The sequence below is a fragment of the Mesoplodon bidens genome (assembly GCF_964165515.1).
Source record: "Mesoplodon bidens genome assembly, chromosome: 12".
NCBI classification, from domain to species: Eukaryota; Metazoa; Chordata; class Mammalia; order Artiodactyla; family Ziphiidae; genus Mesoplodon; species Mesoplodon bidens.
This window is the reverse complement of record NC_138168.1, coordinates 34070023-34096727: the sequence shown is the minus strand read 5'-3', so window position 1 is coordinate 34096727 and position 26705 is coordinate 34070023. Positions and strand designations below refer to the sequence as shown.

The 26705-nt window shown below is 34.6% G+C and overlaps 1 protein-coding gene across 3 annotated transcripts in view; it reads right to left on the bottom strand.

Annotated features, from left to right (window-relative positions):
• Positions 1-26705, bottom strand: part of LOC308625846 (uncharacterized protein) — an 805208-nt gene that overhangs the window by 428758 nt on the left and 349745 nt on the right. For all 3 annotated transcript variants that reach the window (XM_081250421.1, XM_081250422.1, XM_081250423.1), the window contains exon 6: positions 1302-1431. In XM_081250421.1, coding sequence (XP_081106547.1) covers positions 1302-1306 — 5 coding nt within the window. In that variant the 5' untranslated portion in view covers positions 1307-1431. The remainder of the gene's footprint in view (positions 1-1301; positions 1432-26705) is intronic.

The window sequence follows — 26705 nt, the reverse complement described above, 5'->3', positions numbered from 1 at the left end:
AATAATCTGCTATAGAGAATGAAGCCACAGCCATGATACAGTTAGAGGTTTGGGAGCCTCGCCAAGAACAAGCTGATAGGGCCTGCAGACTAACCTCAGTTTGTGCAGTTTTCAGGCAGATAATAGCTGCATGATTAGAAGCCACTTCACTGACTCACCTGAACCCTATTTTCCAGAGTTCCTTCTATGCCAATCTCACAGCATGGTTTAGAAAATATTTTTTCTTTGAAGAGATACCAACTTATTAACTATCCACCTGACAGTGTACACAAATTTGCATCTAAGCAGGATGTCCTTCTACAGGAAATTGTTAAGACTTTAAAAAATTTTAAGCAATAATGCAAATATACTTCACTGAAAAAAAATTGTCTGAAATAATAAATATTTTTATTCTTCCCCTTTATTACATACTACAAAAACAATCAAACAAAAAACTTGTGTATTCCCTTACAAATTAGCAAATCCATGTGCTAGAACAGGGGTCAATAAACTTTTTCTGTAAAGAACCAGAGAGTAAATAACTTAGACATTATGGGCCTGTATAGTCTCTATAACAACTATTCAACTCGACCATAGTAGCCAGAAAGCAGCTATAGACAATGCATAAATAATGGCCTGAATTCCAGTAAAGTTTTATTTACAAAAACAGGTGTAGGCAGGATTTGACCTTTGGCCTTTGGACCATAGTTTGTTGATCTCAGTGCTGTTCTATAGTATGATTTTATCAATGACACAGCTGATAACTATAAAAAGCAACATCTATAAATAAGTATAAAGGAAAAATTATCCATTTCCTACTGAGATATTTGTGTAATTTGATCTTAAACTATGGCATTAAATTCCAGAGATAAGGTTTCTGAAAAATGACAAGAATTAAACAAATACACTTCTTTTTAGTTCTTCTGCTTTTGGTCTTTCTATTTACTCTTCAAAGTTTTTGTTGTGTTTAAAAAATAGTAACCGACCATACAACTAGAAAGAGGGAAAACTAACATTTCAAACGTCAGCACTGCTGACAATTGAGTTCTCTGCCAGGTGAAATGGGCATTGACTTATCACAAGAAAACAGAAGTGGATGTTTCCAATGAATGCCCTAGAAAGTGTGCTTTTAATGAAAGATTAGTCAATAAATGCAAAATGTACTTCTTCCAAAACTTAAAGTTCAAAGTAGAAGCTTTCTAGAAGAGATTTCTAGAATGCATCAGATATTTGTTTAGCTCCGCAAACCCATAGCACTGCCTTTATTTACCATCCATGAAGCATTCTGACGGCCAAAATGCAGTGCTTAGTAAGCATCTTACCTCATACGGCTTGAAGATGTACAGTAGCACTGAAATTACAATATGCACCATGACTTGTTTGGTCATCCAACTTTGGGAAAGGAGCACACTTGTCTCTATAATGAGCAGTCTGATGTCCCATGCAGTTTACCTGTGGTAAACAGGAGTAAACATAACTAACCAAATGTTGGCATATTAGTGAGATGCCAACAGAATTTTTTTTTCTTTTTTCAAGAGGCTTTAAGCAATGAGTAGTCACCATACATAATTTACTCACATTTGTACTTTCATGCAGAATAGTATGCATTTAAAATTTTTCAGCATAAATTAGAATTTACTCCAGGGCAATAGTTTCTCAAACTCAACATCTTACTAAAAAAGCCAAAGAGTATAAGTCCAAGAACAAGATTTGTTTCACTTTTGCTTTTCTAATTACTAAAAATATCTCTTCCCTCAACTTCTTTTCCTCTAATTCTAATGATTCTAAATCAACCAAATAAATATTGGAGTTTGGGTTTTTTACATAAAAAAACAGAGGTATTTACACAAATCCAAGCATTTTTTTCATGCAACCATGTGAAATTACTATTAAAAGCACTTACAAATGTCTTACCATTGTATGTCTCCATGCAAATAGAAATAACATGATTAAACAGTCTCTATATGTATATATGTATTATATGGCAAGATACAATTGAAATCAGGTGAAAGGAAAACTCTTAGGTAATTTCTTTAGAAAAGTCCTTTTTCCTGTGTTGCAGTTGTATATTATTCCCATCTTTGTTTTGCCCCTAATACTCTGTATTTGATAGAAAATGAAAAGGAGGCAGGCACACTGACATTCCTCTTCACGTTTCAGGGGCTTCTGGCTCTATTATGAGTGTCCAATTTGGTTGTAATATTCATTTTTAGAGATGACTATTCAAATTTTGGATTCCTAAAACTATCTCTAAAGTCCAATAAAATATGCTTCCCTTACTTTCTAAAAGAATATGACATATATACACTACCAAATGTAAAATAGATAGCTAGTGGGAAGCAGCCACATAGAACAGGGAGATCAGCTCCGTGCTTTGTGACCACCTAGAGGGGTGGGATAGGGAAGGTGGGAGGGAGACACAAGCGGGAGGAGATATGGGGATATATGTGTATGCACAGCTGATTCACTTTGTTATAAAGCAGAAACTAACACACCATTGTAAAGCAATTATACTCCAATAAAGATGTTAAAAAAAAAACCAAAAAGAAAACCCAAAAACGAATATGAAAGAAAGGTCCAACAAGTACCAGTGCCACTTTTTCAGACCTTCAGATTATTCTGGGAAAAAACCCTGTGTCGCTAATTAGAAACCATTTGCTTTCTCAAAATTAGTTTAAAACAAAATTCCTTTTTCTGGCTCTCTAAGAAAATAATAAAAAGCACAATGTTGAAAAAACAAAACACTTGGGCAAAGGCAAACCTCAAAGACTACATCCAGAGTCTACTTTACATGATGCACACAATGTCCACAAATGTTGAGGCTTTTTTGAAAAGCATGTTTTTCTTTCATATAAAGATAAAAAGAAAAGCTTTTAGGTCATGGGCTATGGGGGGAAGAGATAATGTCTCCAGTGCTTTGATGTTACAAGTAGCTCTTCATTACAGAAGATTTCTGGTGGTATAATAAAGGTCCTGATAAACTGAGCTTGAATATTTAATAACCAGCTTCTACATGGAAGCTTTGTGACTTTCCTGTCCTTTGCACAGCAGAGCAACCATATATGTATTATGAACAAATAACAAAGCTTTATCATTTTAGTGTAGAGATTTTAGTATTTAAAGATACGATGTTACTAAAAGGGAGAACATTATTTCTATATTTCTTAGGAAGATTTCTGTATAGAAATGCTTCTAAAACACCAATTGACAAGAAATTCGGATAAAATAACACATTTGTAGTTAAATGCAACATATAAAATCAGTTTCAAACTTTTATGCATTGTATGTAAACAGAAATTATAGCCAATTGAATGACACTCAAAACTCTGATGCATCACCCTGTGTTAGTTTTGAAGTAAAAGGTAAATCTAGGTGAAGTTTTACAACTTACATGTAAACAAGTTGCCTGAGTTTTAAACTTTGGCATTCTAGTCATAAGAATTATTTAAAGAAAAAAAATTTCAGGTCTCTTTTAGGAAAATAATACTTTTGATAAAATTCTATATACATGAAAAATCAAAAAGCTAATAGAACTATAAATGAGAGATTATAATATCCATATAAGAGGCACCACCACAAATCATCACTGTTTGGTAAACCCCCTTCAAGACCTCTCTCTGTGCATAGGTAGATGTGGGCATGTATAGATCAAGTATATGTAGATACGGGTATAGATAAATTGGGCATACATACATAGGGGAACATATAGGCATATATAGATATGGGCATATACAGATCAATATAAACATCTCCTAATTAAAGTCATATCAGTATACACAGTACTATGTGACCTGCTCTTTTTCTTACTAAGAAAAATGTCATCTTTCCAAGTCAATAAAAATACATTTTTAACACTTGATACAGCATTCATTTATACCAAGACTTGCTTTTGCCATTTCTTGATGGTGGACACTTAGTAATCATCTTTTTGTAGCACAATAATAAAATGTTATTTATGTACTGTTTGATTTATAGTGCATCTCTTTCCAAAAACAATTTATGGTGGCTTACAGTAAAAATATAGGTAAATAAAGAAAATATGATTTAGCACCAAACAAACCAAAAATAAACAAAACAGGAACCAACAAATGAAAACAAGAGAAAAATATGATTCTCCTGGTAAGCGAAGTTTTGAATAAAAGTCCTTACTTCAGGGTATCAAAATTTATCACTAAAATACCTGTGAAAAAAATACAAAAGGAAACTAAATACTAAAAACAAGAATCAACAGCCCATTGTCCGAATCTAGGAAGAATCCCTATTAACTTCGAAAGTAACTGAATTAGATCATGAAAAACAATGGCTCACACTTATCACCACAAGTGACACAAGAAGCAACAGATATTCTGACCATAAAGAAGAGAAAACATCATGTTAGTTTTTGCAATAGAATATCTCTGCAAAGAAACACAGCAAACTGGTACAGTGATTGTCTTTAGCTGGGGCAAGTGGAGAACAGTGGGAATCAGGAAGAAGGGCATTTATATTCATGTCCTTTCATGTCCTTTGTACTTCTACCACACACAGAAAAAAGGTATTTTCTCACGAAAAAATTAGTTATAATGTCTAAAAATTATTAAGCCAAATACAGAAAAATTCAGGTTATAAAACTATAAGTAATTAATATCCCAAATTTAAGGAAAATAACTATATATGCATTTGAATGAGTGGATGATGGGTGGGATTATTATTTATTTTCTTCTTCCTCCTTTCTAGATTTTCTTCCACTCTTCTACAATAAACATATTATGTTGTATAAGCAGAAAAATTCATACTTAAAAATAACTACAACTAAAACTATGAAAAAGTAACAAAAAACCCCACTAAATGTAAAAACTTATTAATTCAATCAAAAGAGGGAATTCCCTGGTGGTCCAGTGGTTAGGGCTTGGAACTTTCACTGCCGTGGCCCTGGGTTCAGTCCCTGGTCAGGGAACTAAGATCCTGCAAACCTAGCAACACAGCGAAAAATTAAAAAAGGGAGACTTATAAACTATAATTCATTCATTTTCATTATTTCTTTAAAAGAAAAGGTACAAAATAAATGAAGTCAACTTGAAGAGTTAGCCAAAGAATTTAAAATACCAGTGTAAAACCAGGCAAAGGAAATAATATAATATATAAGAAGAAATTGTAAAAAGACAACCATTAAGGAAAAAATCTGAGATATCTTTTAAAACATTACAAAAGCCCTTAACAATTATAATTAAGAAAAAAGTGAAACCTAAAAGAAAGGAGAAATATACAAAGAACGTAAAATCTCTGCTAATGGATCTTTGAATTCATCTCCCGTTTCCCCTTGTCCATTCCCCCATACTGGTTTCCTTGCTTTCTCACACATGCCAGGCACATGCTTGCATTCACACTTGATGTCCCCCCTACCTAAAATTCTTTCCCCAGACATAAGCACAATTCACGTCCTCAAGCACTTTAGGTCATTATTCAAACTCACTTTTCAGTGAGGCCTTGCCTATTAAAGATATATATTTATATTTATATTTATATTTATGTTTATGTTTATACATACACCACATAAATACACATATATTTTTGTATAGTTGAATAGAAAAGATAATATATTTGATATATAGATTTTTTTTAATCTGTGAGATTTTTAAAGGTGAGTTTATCACGTAAATACTCTTTCCTACACGCTCTTTTCCTTAACAATATATAAGAAAAACCTTTAGAAGACACTAAACATTTTTGTAAAATACTAATTTTTAACAACTGTGGTATCCAATAGATGGATATAACATAATACATTTAAAAATCAACAGTCTGAACTTTTATTAGTTTTCTATTTTTTATTGAAATAAAATATGAAGGAAACATTTTTATGAATTTATTAAAAATTTAGTGATTACCCATAATGAGCTAGAAACATTGCTTCAGCACAAAGGAGAAGAGGCAAGAACAAAGATGCAGTCCCTGCCTCAAAGAGCTTAAAATATATGTAAGAGGAGAAGATGGCAATGATGCAGATAAAGATGAAAAAACCCCACATAATTTTAACTGTGATATAGTGCATCATGGGAAGAACTGGGTAAGAGTATCAACCGCTACTGGACACCGAGGGAAAATCATGCTGAGGAAGCAACATTTCAAGGGAGACCTGAAGGGTGCCCAATGAAGGAGTGTTCTAGGCAAAGGATTTGTGTATTGAGCATTTCTGTGCATTGCATAAAATCTTCTTGCAAGTTTGTATTTCCTTAGGATAAATAACCAGACATTAAATCACCAGATCAATGGGCATGGCTATTTTTATAGTTTTTGATACATACAATCTAATTTCCCAACATTGAGTTTGTTTCAAGATATAACCCCACCAGCAGAGTATGAAACTATCTATTTTACTGTTCCCTCGCTAGCACTGGGTATTGTGCTTTAACCTTGATTTTTAAATGACACTATGAGAATATAATTATTTTTGAAAAATAATAAAATATGTATAAGTGTTAAAAATGACTAATGAGCTTACAGCTCTCAAATTTCCACCATCTAGTAATTACTACTTTGAACATTTTACTGTATATTCAAGACACTCCTCTATATAGATATACACATTTGAAAGGTATTATTGCCATTGTATTGTGGTGGTTTTCTACTTAATATATTAGAAGCTTTTTCTAGAATTATAACTGTGCATCAACATTTTCAGCTTCATATGCTTACTACAGTAAGTTTAGCCAGTACCACATTGTTATTTTTCTGGAATTTCACTATTAAGTCTCTAAGTTTAGATTTAAAAAAAAAATACTTATCTTGCCTGTGGCTTTTTGGGGTTCTTAAATCAGTGGATCGATGTGTTTCAGTGGTTCTTAGACGTTGTCGGTCATTGTCATTTCAAAATTGTCTCTGAATAATTTTCTCTCTCTTCTTCTGGGATGCAGATTCAACATGCTAAGTAAGTCCTCTTGTCAGGTTCTCTAGCTCTCTTACTATTTTCTGAATTTTCTATATTTTTCTCTCTCTACATTTCATTCTGCATAGTTTCTAATGACCTACCCTGAAGTTCAGAATATATCAAACATACATAATTTGCTTGTAAACCCATCTTTTGAGTTCTTAACATCAACTCAGATTTTAGTTGTTATAATTTCAGGTGGGCTTTTTTGCATAATTATATCACTTTTTATAGTTTTAAGATTTTACTGAAATTTGTAAGCTTAGCCTTTATCTCCACTAACATGGAAAAAATAATTGTTTCATATTTCTAGTATCTGGAGTGCAGAGGTCTGTTTTTGTTCTTTGCTCTTTCTGTTGATTGTGGCTGATGCTGTCTCGATTCATTTTAAACCTCATTATCTTTGGTTGTTTGCTAAATGTTTATTTGAAAACCTACATTTATAAGTAATTTGAGACCCAGGAAATTATCTATTCCTTCAGAGGGAAACTTCATTTCCTTCTGCCAGTCATGTAAGGGTGCTAGCCATCTGAGACCGAGTCTTAAGGTTTTGGGACCATGTGGATAACCGCTCAGAGCACATTTCATGTTCCCTATTCCCAAGGGGACAGCCTGTCAGGGATCCAGGCCAGAGTAGGGGTAGTTCCCTTTGATAAGGACTGAACTTCAATATCTGCTTCACACTCTACCGAAATTCCAGCTTCACAACTTAGGTATAGCCAAAGACTGACTGGGACATACCTCTTTAAAATCTATTGTTTTCTCTGTTCTTTGGTATTTTCTTACCGTCTTATTAACTACATGATCCATTCAGGAAGATGTTTTGCATTGCTTCCAGTTTTTTTTTTTTTTTAGGGTGAATTGGTCTACATTATCAATTCATCATTATAAGGAACGGAAGTCCCCTACACTTAATTTGAATTTGTTTGAAATTAATTTTATTTCTGTAACAGAGAAGAACAGACCTGACTACTATGGAATCTATTCCTTTAGCTTTAAACTTTGTGCTCTGTTGCCTGTGGTTAGTCTTGCTGGCTCTGACCTTTTGTAAAAGAATGTTGCCTAGAGCCTGAAATATACAAGATAGCCCATACTCAAGGCTCTGACCTTTAAAGGTGTAACACTTTTCCATTCATAAAAACATAAAAAGTTGCAGAACAGAGAATAACATTTGTCTTGCCAGAGGTTTATAGGAACACTGTAACCAGATCTAGCTGGACAGCTAGCTGCAAGAGCAAAGGATTCCCGGACCAAGAAGTTTGGCAAAAAACCAGCCACAAACCCCTTCCCTTTTGGTATAAAAGAAGCCTGAAAAATACAACTATGACATATGAGTATAACAAATTACTAGATAAAAAAAAAAAAAAAAAAAGAAGCCTGAATTCTAACTTGGGTAAGATGGTTCTTTGGGACACTAGTCCACTATCTTCTTGGTCTGCTGGCTTTCTGAATAAAGTCGCTATTCCTTGCCCCAAAAATTCATCTCTTGATTTTTTTGGCCTGTTGTGTGGTGATCAGTACAAGCTTGGACTCAGTAACATTCCCACTTCTAGTTGTTGTTGTTTTACTCTGCAAATGATGTCATCGTGAACATTGCTTTAAATACACTTAGTGTTCCTCTGGGTATTTCTTTATATTTCTACAAATAAATTGTTGTGTTCAAATAGTATGCATTTTAAGGCTTTGACATGTATCACCAATTTACCCTCCAGAAAGAATATGTTTATTCTCTCTTTAGTTTTTCATCAGAAAGTCAATTCCTCCCAGCTCCCCCTCCATCCTGCATTCACAGACATTTAGACATATAAGCAGGTAATGATTTTTCACTTTTGGCAGCTTGATAGGTATATAAATATAAATGTATACTTTCTTTTGAAGTGTTTATTCATTTCACTTCTAGTGAGACTAAGCATATTTATTGAACATTTGTAGTTCTTCATGAGTGTATTACTTAATCAAATTTTCTTAATCATATAAGGGTAGTCAATAGACAATTTTATTCCTATTTGTACTATTACAGATTAGGAGATACAATTACAATGTAATTCTATAAAAAGGTAAATTTTAAAGTAAATAAAGTAACTGTAGTCATAATGAATGATTCCAATGATATGACATTCTGGAAAAGGCAAAACTATGTAGACAATAGCAAGATCAGTGGTTGCCAGGGCCAGGGACTAAGAGGGAGGGAGGGACGAATAGGCAGAGCACAGAGGACTTTTAGGGCAGTAAAAATACTCTGTGTGATAATAGTGGATACATGTCATTATACATTTGTCCAAACCCATAGAATGTGCAACACCAAGAGTGAGCCCTCATGCAGACTATGGACTTTGGGTGATTATGATGTGTCAGTATAGGTTCATCAATTGTAACAAATGTACTGCTCTGGTGGGAGAACTCAGTAACAGTGAAGGCTATGCATATGTGGGTGTAGATGGGAAATCACTATACTTTCCCCTCAATTTTGCTATGAATCTAAAACTGCTATAAAAAATAGTCTATTAAAAATAATAGGGCTTCCCTGGTAACGCAGTGGTTGAGAGTCTGCCTGTCGATGCAGGGGACATGGGTTCGTGCCCCGGTCCGGGAAGATCCCACATGCCGTGGAGCGGCTAGGCCCGTGAGCCATGGCCGCTGAGCCTGTGCATCCAGAGCCTGTGCTCCGCAATGGGAGAGGCCACAACAGTGAGAGGCCCGCGTACCGCCAAAAAAAAAACAAAAACAAAAAACAGTGAATGTATGTATATGTATAACTGATTCACTTTGCTGTACACCCAAAACTAACACAAACTAATGCACATTTTAAATCAACTATACTCCAATAAAATTTTTTAAATAAAATAAAAAATAAGAAAAATTAGATGTGTCACAGTTAACATCTAGAAACTCTACTAGTTCTATAAAATTACCAGGAATTTTAAATAATGACTACTAAGTAATATCAGTTATTATTGGTGATAAATAATTATCATTAATTCCTAATTTCTAAGAAATAATCAAGTTTTAAATAATTTAAATATTATCTCAGCTGAAACATATTTGAAGATTTCATTGAAATTAATAGGTTTCTTAATTTAACATATTCCCATTGCAGAATTATATATTGTGTATGTATAGGATGATGCACAGTATATATTTATTTTATTATCTCCTCATGAATCATCCCCTTCCCCCAGTTCCTTTTCAGTTGTTACTCTTTTCTGAACTGACTCCAATTTTCTGATGTCTTTCCAATATTGGACTTCCCAGAAATTTATGTGATGATGTTCCTGCTAGGTGCAGCTGTTCAGTGGCAGAATTTATACTAAGGCAGTCAGATCCACAAAACGTCAGTCGAGTACAACAGTGTGGGCAAAGGTCCTGCAGTATGCCATACTGGCCAATTCTGGTAGGACTAATTTCTTCTAAAGAGACCAACTACAGAAAGGAGGTTGAAGAGAAGGAGTAGTGGAGAAAGGAAGCAGTTAGAGTGAGTGGGACATGAAAAAACAATAAAGAAAGCAAATTTCACTAATGACTAATACTTTAGCCATTTGAAGAATATTTTAATAATAAATGTTCTCTAGAATGTTTTCTTTCTAATCACTATTATTCTGCATACAAAATTACTTACATAGGATTTTTATAACTTTCAAAGATTATTATGTGGTCATTGGTTCATAGCTATTAAAAGTTGTTTTTTTCTTTTTGTTTTTACCTCCCTGTATTTTGGACCACCAATCATCTCCTCCCCAGTTGTCAGCCTCTCCTTTTTTCACCTTTACAACACTAGAGTTTTTGCAACAGCAATTGAATTTCTCTTTCTAGCCTGTTAGTCCCTGTACTGACACCACACAAGCACACACACACATGTGCACACACATACATTCATGCACTTCCCTTGTTTGTCCAATCTCCTCCATTTACACTCCTAATGTCTGCAATCTCAGTTGCTCAGACCCATATTTACAAAGAAAATGCACATCTAAATCTATGCAGCCTCTTTTTTCAATAAAGAGAAACTTTATATGAGTTCACCTGTTATACTACAACAACTTTTCAAACATCAGTTTTTCATCTTGTTATATAGTTGGACCTCCATTAGACATCTAATTGAGGAAGAGAAAAAAATATTCCACAGAATATTCAATATCAGTAGAAATAAGCTCATACAGTTCCTGAAGAACAAGAACCATATCTGATTTTCCCCTTCAGTGCCTGACCAATGTTCACTTTCTGATAAATGTTTGTTGAATAAGTGAATTTAAGAGATCTAAGGAAGTCAAGAAAAAACATTCATTGAGAAACAGGTTACCATAGTGGTTAAAAACAGACTCTGGGCCCTAGTAAAATCCCATCTACACACTTAGCACCTCAAGTGAGTTTCTGAACCTCTCTGTGCCTCAGTTTCCTCATCTGTAAAATGGGGGTAGCAATAGTAACTACTTCATATGGTTATTTTTAGGAGTACATAAACTAATACATGTAGAGTATTTAGAACTTGGTAAGTATCATATACATGTCATACTTTTAGTGGAGCTTTCAATCCTCCCTTAATTAAAAAAAAAACTGACTCTTCTATACAACTCATTTGCCTATCATTTCTGGAGGAAAATGGCTGGGTCTATAAAGGTCATTCTACCCTCACTTTCCTAACATTTTATGGAAACCACGTTTTTTTGAAATGAATTGTTTGCTCTGGGCTAAAACGGAGATACAAAGATGGCAAAATGTAGTGGTAAGTGAACTAATGGAGGAGCACATTTACTGAAGCAAGAGAGCAAATGGACCAGAAAATTATGTAAAGTGAGTTACAAGATATTCTATTTAGTCTAGTGCATAAAACATGGGGTGAGGAGTTAGAAGATTTAGGTTTGAGGTCCAACCCCGATACTTAGTAACCCCTTTATTTTGCACAGGTTAACCTTTCTTAGTATCATTTTTTTCACATGTCATTATGCCACAAGCCATGCCACAGGGTTCCTGTGGTAGTAAATAAAATAATTAAATTAAAACATACATAAACCAAAAATTTAGTCTTATATACTAAATTCTGAATAATTTATATAAGGTATACTGGTCTTTTTCTTTCAACTTTTCTATTTAATTGATTCCCCAACCAATCTTGAAACAATACTAAACCTATTTAAATATTGTTCCTAACTCTTTTTAGACATATTATTTGCCACAATACATTACAAATACTAGAGTTAATAGACTATGGACTGCAGTTCTATGAATCCAATTGTTATATTTCTTTATATAAGTCATTCATTTTTAATTAAACCTCTGTTCTACAAACATATTACTGCACTTCAAAACAGAATGATTTTAGTAGTGTTTGATTTTCTTTGTCATGCATTAAATTGTATCAACTCTTGATGAATAGCACAATCCAAGAGAAACAGGAAGGGCAATCTGTGAACACACTGTAGTGGCTCTGTTCAGGCATCCAACAATTGCACACCTATGAAGCGAAAGGCAAGGTACTAGGAGCAGGGGACCTAACATAGACAGATCATCCTGGCCCTGACCTACACAGAGTGCAATCTAGTGAAGGAGATTTATAATTAAACAAGATATTATGAAAATCTGTAAGAATAAATGATATGGTAAGGCAGTACAAATCATCTTTGGAAGCCAAAAGAAACATAATTTGGACTAAAAAAAAATCAGGGAAGGTCTCCTGGAGGAAGAAACTTCATGCCAAGATCTGAAGACAATCAGCCAGGGGGAAATAAAGATTATATGGTACATTTAAAGAAGTAAAACATCCTGAATATTGGTAGCATAAGAAGTGATGGGGAAGTGTCATAAATAGGAAAGCAGGAAATAGATTATAGAGCTTCTGCAGATCAGGCTCAGGAACAGTGGAAATCCATTTAAATATATTAAACAGGAGCATGGTCTGATCAGATCTGTGTTTTAGGAGGCTAGCTTAGGCTACTTTATAAAATATGGATTGGTTTATGAAAGCTTTCTAAAAGCAAGATGGTTTTGAGAGAGATCAATTGGGATTCTACTCCTGTATCCCAGGTGGGAAATTATAGTGGCTTTGACAAGGGTAATTGCAGTGGAAAGCATTACAATGGAAAAGTATCTGAGCTTGATGATTCCCTCACTGATTCATTCAGCCATTCATTTAATCAGTACTTATTAAAAGCCTACTCGGTCAGGCAATGAGCTATTGCTGTGAACACAGCCTTAGACAAGACATGGATGCCTTCATTTGTTTATAGTCTAACAGAATAATTAGGTAGGAACAGCTAGCTTACTGCCATTTGAGAAATAAAATGGTTCCTTCTCTTGAACCTTTCACCAAAGTATATTTCCATCCAAGTGGAGATGTCCAACAGGTCACTAGATAAGGGGGCCTAGAATTCAGGAGAGAGGTTTGGGACTGATACATAGAGTAGGGAGCCCCTCAGCACGTGGATGACAATAAAAGATGATTCCAAGAAGAGAGGGCACAGTGATGTGAGGAGAGGAGACAGGACAAAGGAGTAAGGAATGCCAATATTTAAGGGGGTGGGGGGAGCAGCCCTTAAAGAAATATGAGAAGCCATGGTCAAAAATGGAAAGAAAGTTAGGAGATTGTGGTGTCCTAGAAGCCAAGGAAAGAGAATTTCAAAAAGTAGACAGTGTTCAACAGTGTCAAATGCAACTGAGAAGTCAAAAGTGAGAATTTTCTAAGCATTGGATTCATTGCAACATAAGCCACTATGACCATGTGGAAAGTAGTTTCTATGAAATGGTAGATTGAACATGAAATTTTAGTGGACAGAAGTTAAGATCCTACATTTTTAAAATTAATACCATGTATGAATTTATAATATCAGAGAAATATTTGGCACAAACATCTTAACTACATGAATGTTTCCACAACTGCATTCCACCCTAGATTTGCTCTAGAGTGTCCATGTCCAATATGAAGACTGGTACCTAGAAATGAATAGGATTCCAGTTATGACCTGACCTGCATGAAATAGGGTGGAGCCATCACTTCCTCAATCTGTAAATTGTACTTTATTAGACATTGATATTACGAGAATTCTGATTAGTTTCTGTGGTAAGGACAGGCTGGCTCATGGGGAGTCAAGTCTCACTGGTAACTCATGAGAAGCTTGTTACCTTGTTATTGACTAAATCCTTTGTACGTTTATTATGTTCTTTCTCTATGACCCTTCATTTTTATGTTGTCATTTTATTCCTAATTAAATATTTTTATTACAGATTCAACCCATTGCTCAACTAGGATCTCTTTGGAGAAATAACATATTTATTTAACAAACACATTGTGGCTTTTACTATGCTAAGCAATGATAAATTTTTTGTGGCACTTCTTTCTATTCTGCCTTCACATTACCTCTGAAAGTGATTAGCATGCAATTCATTGTCTCCATCCATATCATTAATGAAGATATTGACCAAGGGATGACCAAAGACAGAGCCCATAGCACACCATCAAAAATCATCCTTCTTACAGACATCAATCCATTAAGAAGTGTATTTAGGACATAACCACTCAATCAATAAGTTACTAACTTGCCTGCCTATGCTATCACATAAGATACATGTCCCCAGACTGTTCAATAGTTTAGCATCAGACACTCTTAAATGCCTTGTTGGACATTCATTATGTTACACCAATTCTACCATGTTTCTTTGACTGGCCTGTCTAGTGAACATAGCAAAAATAGTGATAACCATAATATTTTAGTAGAACTTGACCCAAGCTAGTTCATAGTGGTTATCACTTTATTTTCTGTCTATCTATGAATTATTTTAGATAATATAGAATGCCTTAAGGTAAAAACTGTAGGTCAAAAATGTAGGTCTACAGTTTCTAGAGTTGCCTTTCTAAGTTTGAAAAATATACAAAAAATTGGAACACCAATCTTCCATAGCTTCAGTTTTCTACGATAATATTTCCTGGAAATCCTATCAGTGTTCTGGGATTTAACTCATCTACAAAAGGAAACATACATGAATTTAGATTACGTATTTGCTCATAAAAATATGTTTAATTTCCTCAGGCTTAAATTTTTTCTAATTACACTATCTCCCATGAACTTGATAGTCTTTCCACCTTCTCTCTGCTTTGGTACTTTATATTAGAGTTCCCTGGAAGTCCATACCATCTTTGTTGTGATGTTGGGGACTTTTCCCCCACAGTTTATTTAGAAAAATAGCAAAATTGTTTTACATTAATATGCACTTGAATTCAACTTTCAGATATTTTTCCTAAGTTGCTTCTGTTTCAGAACAGTTTTTATTATGTCAGGAATAACTTGAATATCCCTGATGGACTTATTGGGAAGACTGCATTATCTATTATTCAGTAGGCTTGCTTGAGCTTCTCAAAACCATTGCTCTGGATAATTAATAAATAAACCTGCCAATAAAATAATTCATGTGGAACTGACAACAAAGTAAATACATTTATTTGCCAAAATTTTCTAGCAGGAGCATTATTAAAGGAGGCACTATTATTTTCTTTTCAGTTGGCTTAGGATCCAACTTACCTAGTTCATCAAATAAAATACTTCTTTTCTGTTAAAGTCATCATAAGAGGACAGAGTATAGCATTATTAAAAAGTGGTTCATTGCTTGCTATGGCAATACACCTTTGAAGGGCACAGAAATTATTTTAATTGGATAAATTAGATGTTCTTTGTGTCCATATGGAGTGTTGAATTTAATGATTTGGTTGAATGGATGTCAGTGTTTCTGTTCAATCTTTCAATTAAACTAATATTAATCTTACATTTTCTAAAGAAAGCTTAATAGCACAAGATAACTGTGATATCTCCAGGACATATAGTAAGGTCACTGGATATAAATGAGCCCACATTGTTTTTCTGAATAATTTTGTAGCGAAGAGGGAAGCTGTGGAAATTGTAGTTATGTTAGCTTTTCTCCCTTTCAGTCTCTTCAGACCAACACTAAAAGATTTATGTCTTTCTTTTGTTACATTGTTATACCTGGCACAGTTACCCTACTTCATAAAGACTATTTGTAAAGTCGTCAGTTCATTTCTTATTTTGTCTGTTTTAACTCACAAAAATCAAGATAGCTTTTCAACCAATGCTTTTTCATTTCTGGAAGGTCTATTAAAATTATAATGCCTTTCTTTGTTTTTCAAAACTAATTTGATGTGATTTGTACAATGTTTCAATCACATATCATCACGCTAGGAAACAGATTGGGCATACGTTTTCTTTAAGAATTATATGAAAATATAAAGTTACAAAACACTGAAATAATTTTACATTGCTCATAAAATTGTAAAATTTTGAGAGTGCTTCAGTTTGAAAATGATTGGGGTTCTAAAAACATGACTCAAAGAGGTTGTAAAATTACAAGGACACTTCAGCACTCTGTGAGCATTTCTATCCAGAGGTGATCGACAGCACAACTTGCTGAGCAATTTGCCTGGTATTTGTAGGAAAGCCTTGTTCTTTCAAACTGAAGAACTCTTAAAAATACGAAGAGGGCTTCCTTGGTGGTGCAGTGGTTGAGAGTCCGCCTGCCGATGCAGGGGATGCGGGTTTGTGCCCAGGCCTACCCACAACAGAACAACAATCTATCCCATCCAATTCGAATGCCAAGTCACTATAGCTGTTATGTCTCCCAATCTGGGATATTCTGACATGAGGAATTGTACATCAAACAAGATTATGTAATTCTTTTAAACTCCTCTTGGGTTATTATTTTGAAATTATCTCTAAATTTCTTGCTAAGTATCCTGTGACCTTTGGAAGCCATTCTGAATTTAGATATACTATGTGTACTTGTATATAAAATACAAACTATGTCTTCTCAAAAGTTATATTTGTAAATAAAGCTAAATGTTCAAGGAATATTAATTCCTCTGAGTCTATTTATACATCTATAAAATAGGGATAATAATGTCTACTTTAAAAGCCCATTGTGGAGTTTTGATACATGAACAGCCTACTACACTGCTTGATATGTAGTAGATGTATAAAAAAATAGTTGCTATTTAGGGCTTCCCTGGTGGTGCAGTGGTTGAGAATCCGCCTGCCGATGCAGGGGATACAGGTTCGTGCCCCGGTCCGGGAAGATCCCACATGCCGCAGAGCGGCTGGGCCCGTGAGCCATGGCCGCGGAGCCTGTGCTCCGCAATGGGAGAGGCCACAACAGTGAGAGGCCCGTGTACCGCAAAAAAAAAGAAAAAAAAAACTTGCTATTTTGATATCATCATCATTATCATTATAATAATCATTGCAAACCTGAAGTTTCATGTTATATAGGAAATATTTGATTTCAATTGTAACTCTAATGCAAATTTTATAATCTTGAGCAGATTATTCACATTTTGGGGCCTTGTCATAAAATGTTAATAGTTGTTATTTCTCTGGACTGTGGAATTCTTTTTCTATTTAATTTTTTTCTTTTTCTCAAATGTATTATCTGCTTTTTATGTTAAATATACATTACCTATACAAAATAAGAACAAATACCATGTACTATTTTGCCAAGCATACTTGGCACTTGTGTATTTACAAAACCACACTGACAGGCAACAGAGAGACAACTGTATGGTGTCTCTGGCGAAAATGAAAACAGAAGACAGCATCTAAAGAGATTCATAAGTTGCATGAGATACAGATGATAAGTGAAGATTATGAAACATCTCCTGAGTCACAAATCCCTTCTATACTCTCAGACAAATGTGAGTTGGGAGGAAGACTTCTCTTCTCTATGTTTTCCACTATTATATCTCCAGGGGCTAGAACAGAGGATACTGAGGTATAGATGGTGCTCAAACACTTTTGTTAAATGAACGGCCTGGATGAGGACTAGCATTCCAAGTCAGCTGGTGAGGCTCAGCTATGGAGAATGAGACTTGGGTCAAGATGTCTAAGCCAGGTGTTTTGATCCTAAGTCCCTTTTCTTTAAATCTTAAAGTCCATTTATCCCTAACAGCTGTACGGATAAGTAGCTGAAACTGAAAAAGAAAAAGGTGGTCCTGATGGGCCACCATTCAATAGAGGTGGAAGAGGTTACACAGAGAATTAGAATGAAGGAAACTGGCTTAAACCTCTTGACCTAAATTATGTTCACCAATTCAATTTTTCCGGTAGTGGGAATTATCAGGCACATGCACAGTAATTAATAAATTGTTCCTTTGTTCCTCATTAGACTACTGTTCTTTAACAGATCTTCTTTGAAAAGAAGCCTAGACAGAAGATGGAGTTACCGGCAGGACTTGAACTCCAACACATATTGTAAAAGCATCAAGGACAGGCACACAGTTTAGAGGTGAAATAATTATCTGGAAAGAATCTCTGGAATGAGTCAAGACAGAGTTTTAAAAGGTGAGTAGGAGTAATTAGGTAAAGAGAAAGGGAGAGTTTCCTGCTAAAAGACACCTCGACAAAGTGACAGAGACAAAGCATCATGTGAGTAGGGAAACGGACAAGCATGTTTAGAATGCTAAAGAATAATTTACAAGACGGAGAGGGATAAAAACCAGTGGTACAGGCCAAATCATGAAGAGCTTTGAATACCAAGCAAATGAACTTAGCCTCTACTCTATAAACAATGAAAAACCATTAAAGAAATCTAAAAAAGAGAGAATACCAGCAGTTAGGTAGGAGAGAGATAAAGCTGAAACAGGAAATCAGTTTGGAGACTGTAATAGTCAAAGACAAAAAAAAAAAAAAAAAACCTGACTAAATTTGACCATCAATATATAAAAAATTGATGACTGTACCAATACATATTTAATCAAATTTTGACAATTTTGGAGTACCATTCTTGGAACCTTTGAATTTAATCCAAAGGGGAACTGAAAAGACATGATTCTAAACAATATATAGAACCACAGAAGAATGTGGATTTTATGAGTTTACTGGACTGCATTGTCATTGGCAGCATAGTCTGAGTTGGAGAAACTTTGGACCTGGGACTTTCTGCTCTACCAGAAACTAGGAATTCTACTGAGGTGTCAAGGCAAATGGCTGAAAACAGAGATGGGGTATCCAACACAACCGTGATGGGATCTAGTAACTGCTACTCCATGCTTTCATCAAATGACAAATTATGATTGTCTAATTGGTGGCATAATGATGACATCATCTGACTTTTCCATGCATTATTTTATTCCTTTGTATGATATTTGAAATGTCTCTGAGCAATCATTGGCATGCTGGGGACCAATTTAAGAGCATGAACGTTTACATGAGGAATAGAAAACTTAAAAGAATCTATAATTATCTGGATTTTGTTTAGCAGATCTGAGGGCAAAACCCAGTTTAATTATTTATTTCATCAGAGCCAATATTATATAAAACTGCTGGTGTGCCTCTGAAGATCACAACCAATCTCCCATTTTTTCATGTCCCATGGATAGGTCTGGATGTGTTTGTGAATTTGTTTTGTTTTATTTTAAAAAGTCTTGTTCCAAATAAGAGCTGAGTCTATTGTCCTAGGCACACAGTGTAAAGCTTACCTTTCTTAATAATATTTTATTATTTAAAAATTGGCTTAAAATTAAACATTCATACATAGTTTGATTCATGAAAGTAAATTTGAGGTTTTTTAAAAAAATTATTAGACTAAATTAACTGAATTTTTAGAAATTTTGTAACTATGTATACCATTTGAATTTCAGAATTTATAATAAAAGGCAAAGATTTGAGAAAATAATATAATTTCTTAAGGATAATGTATGTTAGAATTCATACTTTGTGATAGAACAGGAAGCCCTAAGTCCAGAATTTCTCCAAATTTTTATTAGTAGTTAAATTTAGAGTCTATATTTCTGAAATAGGTGGAATATTTTATACAATTACTAAATACAAAGCTATATTAGAGATAGGATTACTATTTTATGCAAGATTCACAATCTCTAAAATTTCTAGTATCTCCTAACTGCTTAAAAAGCAATACAAATTGTTTTAAGTACACATAAATTGGGACTCTTAAAATAATTAAAATTACAACTGACAGAAAACTCAAAATAATAAACATTTTATTTTTAGAAAATCCATTCCTGTTAGAAACACATATATATGATATTTTCTACATTTCCATCTTCCTCTAATTCATCATTGTAAACCTTCACAGAATTTTTGATAGTCTGGTGTTCATTTACGACATTTCACATTTTCTTAAAACTCATTATCTCCACCATTATTTTAGCTGCTTACTGGAGAAAGCATGCAGACCCATCCCTGGGTATTTTCCTCATAAAGAAATAGAAATGTCTCAGATACTGAGACAAAGCAGTGTGAAGATTCTGATTGTCTGTGATTTTTTTACACGTGATACTAGTGTGACAGAATATGGTTTCCTTCTAAAATATCAGAGCCAAAAAGATCAAATGATTTATTTTAATTTTTCAAGATTATGTGGTACTTTTCTTCTCATACAAATATGAAATCACAAATATCACAGCTAAATATACACCTAAAATAGTAATATTATCTAAACACATATTGCGTATAGATGTTGTTCCCATGAAATCTAAGAATGCCACTCCCTATCCTGTAGACGTATTTGGAATTATTTCTCAAAAAAAAAAAGAAAGAAAAGAAAAGAAAGAAAGAGAGGAAAGCTTTTCTACACAAAGCTAATAAGCAAGAAATCTGTGTCATTTGTTTATAAATCCAACTGTGCATGATTTAACTCATCAAACAATCAATCATCCATGTTTGTTGAACACCTATTATGTGTAAATCACTGTTTCATAACTGAGACTTGGGAGTGCCTCAACCAGATCAATAATTCAACTGTGAAAAACAGAGCCCAGAGGTGTACCGATTCTTTCTAGTTTTCTATACCCTAGATTTACGTTCATGCTATTAAATTGGCCCCTGGCGTTATGAGATTTAATTAATCCATTAATTCTAAAATCCCAATGAGATGTGTGTGTTACAAGGATATGTGCTAGGGTGGCTAGGTGTGCATCCACAGTGTTTCATTCGTTATCTAATCTTTAGGATCCTCTCATATCCACAATTAAGGGAACAGGTGCCCTGATATTTCAGAGACAAGATACACTAGCAGTTGCTGGGCTCAATTGCTTTAGTCATTCTAGGTTTAAGGGTATCATGATTCCCATCTCTCTATGAACCACAATTCTTACTAAACTTACTTCTTTGATTCCTCTAGGTTAATCACAAATATTTTACCTATTGCAGAGTAGCTTTTAGCCCAGCTTGTTTAATTTACACATGGTCTATACCAGTTCTCCTAAGATGACTCATGTGGTTTGACTCAATTAACCACACTGTTCACCAAGCACTATAGAAGAAAAAGAAGTCTGTTTATTTGCATGCTGTAAACCAAAAAACTCAAAATATGGAAATAGCACCCAACTGATCACTCCCAAATGTCTTACACTTGACCCTATAGCAGAATGTTCTTATAATGTGCATTTATACCCTTGAGCTGGATATGGCTTATAATTAATGCAGTATAAATAGCAACTCTTAGATCATGATCCAGCTTCACAGGACCCTTATCTTCCTGTCCAGCAAAAGCTAGAAGAGAGTAAGGACAGAGGGCATTATCCAAGAAGGATATCCGTAAGATCCACTATAGCAGCTGTGATCTGAACAAGGTGTCTTCAGTTTACCCCAGTTCTTGACCTACATTGCTTATGGTGGTCCATCTAAGGAAGACTAGAGCAGTGTGTTAGGATATTGCAATGGGGAGGGAGAGTGGCTTATTTTCTCCTTAGTTCCAGCCTAAATATTATTAGCTCAATTGATCAATCTTACCTAAAGAGACAAGTTTTTACATAGGATTTTTGTCTCAGTCATATTGTCTACCCCCCAATACATCTGCTATCTTTACTCTCAGAAGATGGTCTATTTCTCTGAAATAGAAACAATTAGCAGAAACCTTCCATAGACTTCCACTACCAAATCAACCCACTCATTTGCATCTACGTACAGATACTCTGCCTTCCCTACTTTTATTATGGCTGTGTTTTTGATGTTATTTAATTCTAACACCTTCACCTATGTATTAGATCCTAACCCTCTTACCTTCTCAAAGCTATTATTCTAGAAATTCTCCTCTTTATCTTGCACTATCAGTTTTTTCTCTTCTGGTTTATCCCAACAGCACAGAAATATGCTGTTATTTCCTCTTTCTTTAAAAACAAACAAAACATATAGTCAACTAATGTTTGATGGGAAGCCAAGAATACTCTGAAGAAAAGACAGTCTCTTCGATAAATGGTGCTGGGAAAATTGGATATTCACATGTAGAAGAATAAAACTAGATCCTTATTTTATACCACTCCAAAAACTTAACTCCAAATGGTTTAAAAACTTAAATGTAAGACTGGAAACCATAAAACTCCTAGAAGAAAACATAGGGAAAAAAGCTCCCTGACATGAGTCTTGGCAATGATTATTTGGATATCACACCTCTAAAGCACAAGAAACAAAATAAAAAATAAGCAAATGGGACTACGTCAAACTAAAAAGCTTGCACAGCAAAAGAAATGATCAAAAAAAATGAAAAGAAAACCTAAGGAATGAGAGAAAATACTTGCAAACCACATACCTGATAATGGGTTAATATCCAAAATATATAAAAACTCATACAACTGAATAGCCAAAAAACAAATAATCCAATTAAATATGGGCAAAAGACCTGAATAGACATTTTTCCAAAGGAGATATATGAATTGCCAACAGGTACATGAAAAAGTACTCAAGATCATTAATCATAAGGGAAATGTAAATCAAACTACAATGAGATTTCACCTCACACCTGTTAGAATGGCCATCATCAAAACGATAAGAGATAACAAATGCTGGCAAAGATATGAAGAAAAGGGAATCCTTGTGCACTGTGGGTGAAATTTTAATTGTTACAACCACTATGGAAAACAGTATGGAGTTTCCTCAGAAAATCAAGAACTATCATATGTTCCCACTATTCCACTTCTGGGAATATATCTGACAGAAATGAAAACACTATGTTAAGAGATATCTGCACCCCATGTGCAGCGTTATTTACAATAGCCAAGACATAGAAACAACTTAAGTGTCCCTCAACAGATGAATGGATAAAAAAGTTGTGGTGTATATATCTGTACAATGCAATATTATTCAGCCATAAAAAAGAAGGAAACCCTGACATTTGTGACAACATGAATGGACCTTGAGGGCACTATGCTAAGTGAAATAAGACAGAGAAAGACAAATACTGTATGATCTCACTTATATATCAAATCAATTAAAAAAAAAACTCATAGAAAAAGAGATCAGATTTGTGGTTACCAGAGGGGGAAAGGAGAAAGTGAATTGGATGAAGGTGGTCAAAAGGTACAAATTTCCAGTTTATAAGATAAATAAGCAGAGGGGATATAATATACAACATGATGATTATAGTTAACACTGCTATATGGTTAAGAGAGTAGACCCTAACAGTTCTCGTCACAAGGAAATTTTTTTTCCTTTTTTCTTTTTCTTTTTGGTATCTGTATGAGATGATGGATGTGAACTGAACTGTGGTAATCAGTTCATGATATATCAAAGTCAAGTCATTATGCTGTATACCTTAAACTTATCTAATGCTGTATGTCTATTATATCTCAATAAAACTGGAAAACAAAACAAAACGAAAACACCAATTGACACCACTTTCTCTTTCCAGCTACCAGATCTTTTCTATAATCCCTTTGCAGCAACACTCCTAGAAGGTGTTGTCTATTTGCATTATTTTCGTTTCTAATTATCCTCACATTCTCGCTAGAATCCATTCCTGAGTTTTGTCCCCATGATTCCACCAAAACTGCTCTGAACATGGTCAACAATAACCTTCATACTGCTAAACTCAGTGTTCAATTCCAGTGCTCATCTTATTTCACCTATCACAGTATTTGTCACGCTTGAGAAGATGAGCTTCATTTGGCTTCCAGTAAACCATAATTTCCTGGATCTCCTCTTAAGTCACCAGTTTCCCCTTCTCAGTCACCTTTACTAGTTTCTCCTCATCTCCCTCACCTTTTAACATCGGGAGCCCCAGTGCTCAGACCATAAATACTTTCTTTTATCCATCTACTCTTACTTCCTTAGTAATCTCATGCAGACTAATAGCTTTAAATACCATCTCTGGGATGACAATTCTTAAACTTCTGTCTCCAGACCCAGCCTCCTAACTGGACTTCACATTTTTATACCCAACTGTTAAATCCATATCTTTACATGGATCCCTAATATAAATCACACTATAACATATAATAAACCTAAATCATCATTTTTTTCAACAAAACTTGCTCCTACTTCATAGTTCCCTCATCTCAGTAAATAACTCTATATTTTCAGTTGCTCAAACCAAAAGCTTTGCCACTTCCATCTCTCATATCCCATAATCAATCCTTCTGTAAATGTTGTCAGTTCTGTGCTCAAAATAAATGTCAGACCTAACCTTTATCACTATTCCTACTGCTACCATTCTGAACCAAAATATCAATATTTCTCATTTAGATTATTGGAATATTCACTTAATCAGTCTCCGTGCTTCCACCATGGCCCACTAATGTCTATTCTCAATACATTGGCCAGAGTGATCCTTTTAAAATGGAAATCAGATGACTGACTTCTGAGACACTGAGCCACGTTGGTTTTCTTCTACTTCAGTGGTTCTTTCCTCTCAATATTCTTTATTCAGTCTGCTCTTTCTCCCAAACTCTTACTGTTGGGGTGCCACAGAGCTCAGTCCTTGGTCCTTTTCTATTCTTCCTGTACTCAGTTAGTGATCTCATCCAATATTGATGCCATAAATATCATCTATAGTCCAACAACTTCCAAGTTTATATCTCCAGCTTGGCTATATACATCGAACTGCCTGCCTGGTTCTTCCAACTGGATATAAAATATATACATATCAAATTCATTATTTCTGAAATTAAATCTGCTCCACTTGTGTCTTTCCCATCATAGGTCATGTCAACTTCATTCTTCAATTGCTCACCCCAAAAACGTGGAGACACTTGACATCTTTATTATGTTTTTTTTCATAATCTGTATCTCCAGGTTAGCAGCATCAGCAAAACCTGAAACCCTGCAAAAAATGCAAATTCTCAAGCCTACCCCAGTCCTACTGAATCAGGAACTCTGGATTGGGCCCCAAAATCTCTGTTCAACAAAGTTTCTCGCTGATTCTTCTAGTTGATTCCAGATGTTTGCTCAAGTTTAAGAACCACTGTGCAAAAGAATATTGAGAGTCTTACTGAGAACTGAAAAAAACTTAGGAGCAAAGGCTGGTTCTTCAATTAAAAGTTAAGAGTTCTTTGTAGGCCACTGAGTAATCATAGTTGCTGTTGTTAAACCTCACAGGGTTCTCATGGAGTTTGGGTGAGTATGGATGTGTCATGGCTAGAGCATAGCATGTGAGGGATGATGGCCTAGGTTGAAGGTCTATTCTGCCCTATTACCTAGACATTCTTCACTAAAGTATTTTACATCTTTCTCTCCTGTGAACTAAGGAAAATAATACTTAGCTCACAGAGTTATTGGGAAGATTAAAAGAGGTTATAAATTTAATAACATCTACAGCAGTATTAGCATGTAATATTCATCAATGAGTGTTAGTTTCTGATGACTTTACAGTGAAAAGTTCCACTCTGGCCTCTCTGTCAGAAGCATCCTCTCTATTTCAAAAAACTAAGTGTAAAGGCCAAAGGCTAAGGAATGAAAAAAGATCCTTTAGTAATGCTCACATTTGTTGAGAATAGGAAGAACTGATTCATAATTCCTCATTTGTCCCTTATTTTAGGCAACTCCTGAAATCTTACCCTGTCTGTAAAGCCTTCCCATCTCCTGTCTCTCTCTAAACATGCCACTTTCATGATAACATCAAGTATTCCTTCTACTCTCTTCACTGACTCAATGGCATAGAATGTGGTTTTCTGTATTTGTTTATTTAATTTATACACTTGGCCAATGCCTATCTTCTAGCTTTGTGCCTTGTGTATAAAACATCACTAATCCTATATATCTTAGGGGAAGGTCCTTGGTAGACAGGTCTTGCTTTTCTTGCCTTTATTTTTATAATGGTCATAGAGCACCATGTAAATACAGACCTAATTATTGGTTTCTAATAGATGATCGCAAATAAAATAGAAATAAGCCAAAATTATAAATGTATGTAGTTACCATAACTGTAAGTCTTATCCATATTTTCCCTGAATTCACAAAATTCCAATTTGTCTCCAGCTATTCTCCTTAGTGCTTTGTAAATTAAACAAAACATATACCTAAAAGATATACTGAAAAGGAAAAAAGACATAAAAATTAAATTGAGAACCTAAATCAGGCCATTAAAAATAGTCAATATTCTCCCATGGGGTATTTTTCTCAAACCCTTGCTTCCACCCTCCCTCTTCCTCTGTGTGTGTGTGTGTGTGTGTGTGTGTGAGAGAGAGAGAGAGAGAGAGAGAGAGAGAGAGAGAGAGAAAGAAAGATAATACTTTTGTAATGCAACATCCTATAAAAATGTGATAGGTTAATAATATTTGTATCACTAGCATATTCATTATCACTTACCTTCATTTACATATACAAGGAGAGAGAAATGAAGTTCTTCTGTACCCACATAGTTTAGTATAAATCTTTGATTTGCCCTTCTTATAGCCAAGAGAGAAGATCCTGGATGATAACTCTCAGAAGGAAAAGCAGAGTTGATTTGTAATGGCTGAGTTAAATCTCAGGTGATTCTGCTTTCTAGGATATGGAAAACCTTCAAACTTCAAGCTGCTACAGCCTTTTAGAGATGCTAAACTGTTGGAGATGTCAGGCAGAGATTCAGCGGGACTGAGGTGTCTTAATGGATTTTATCA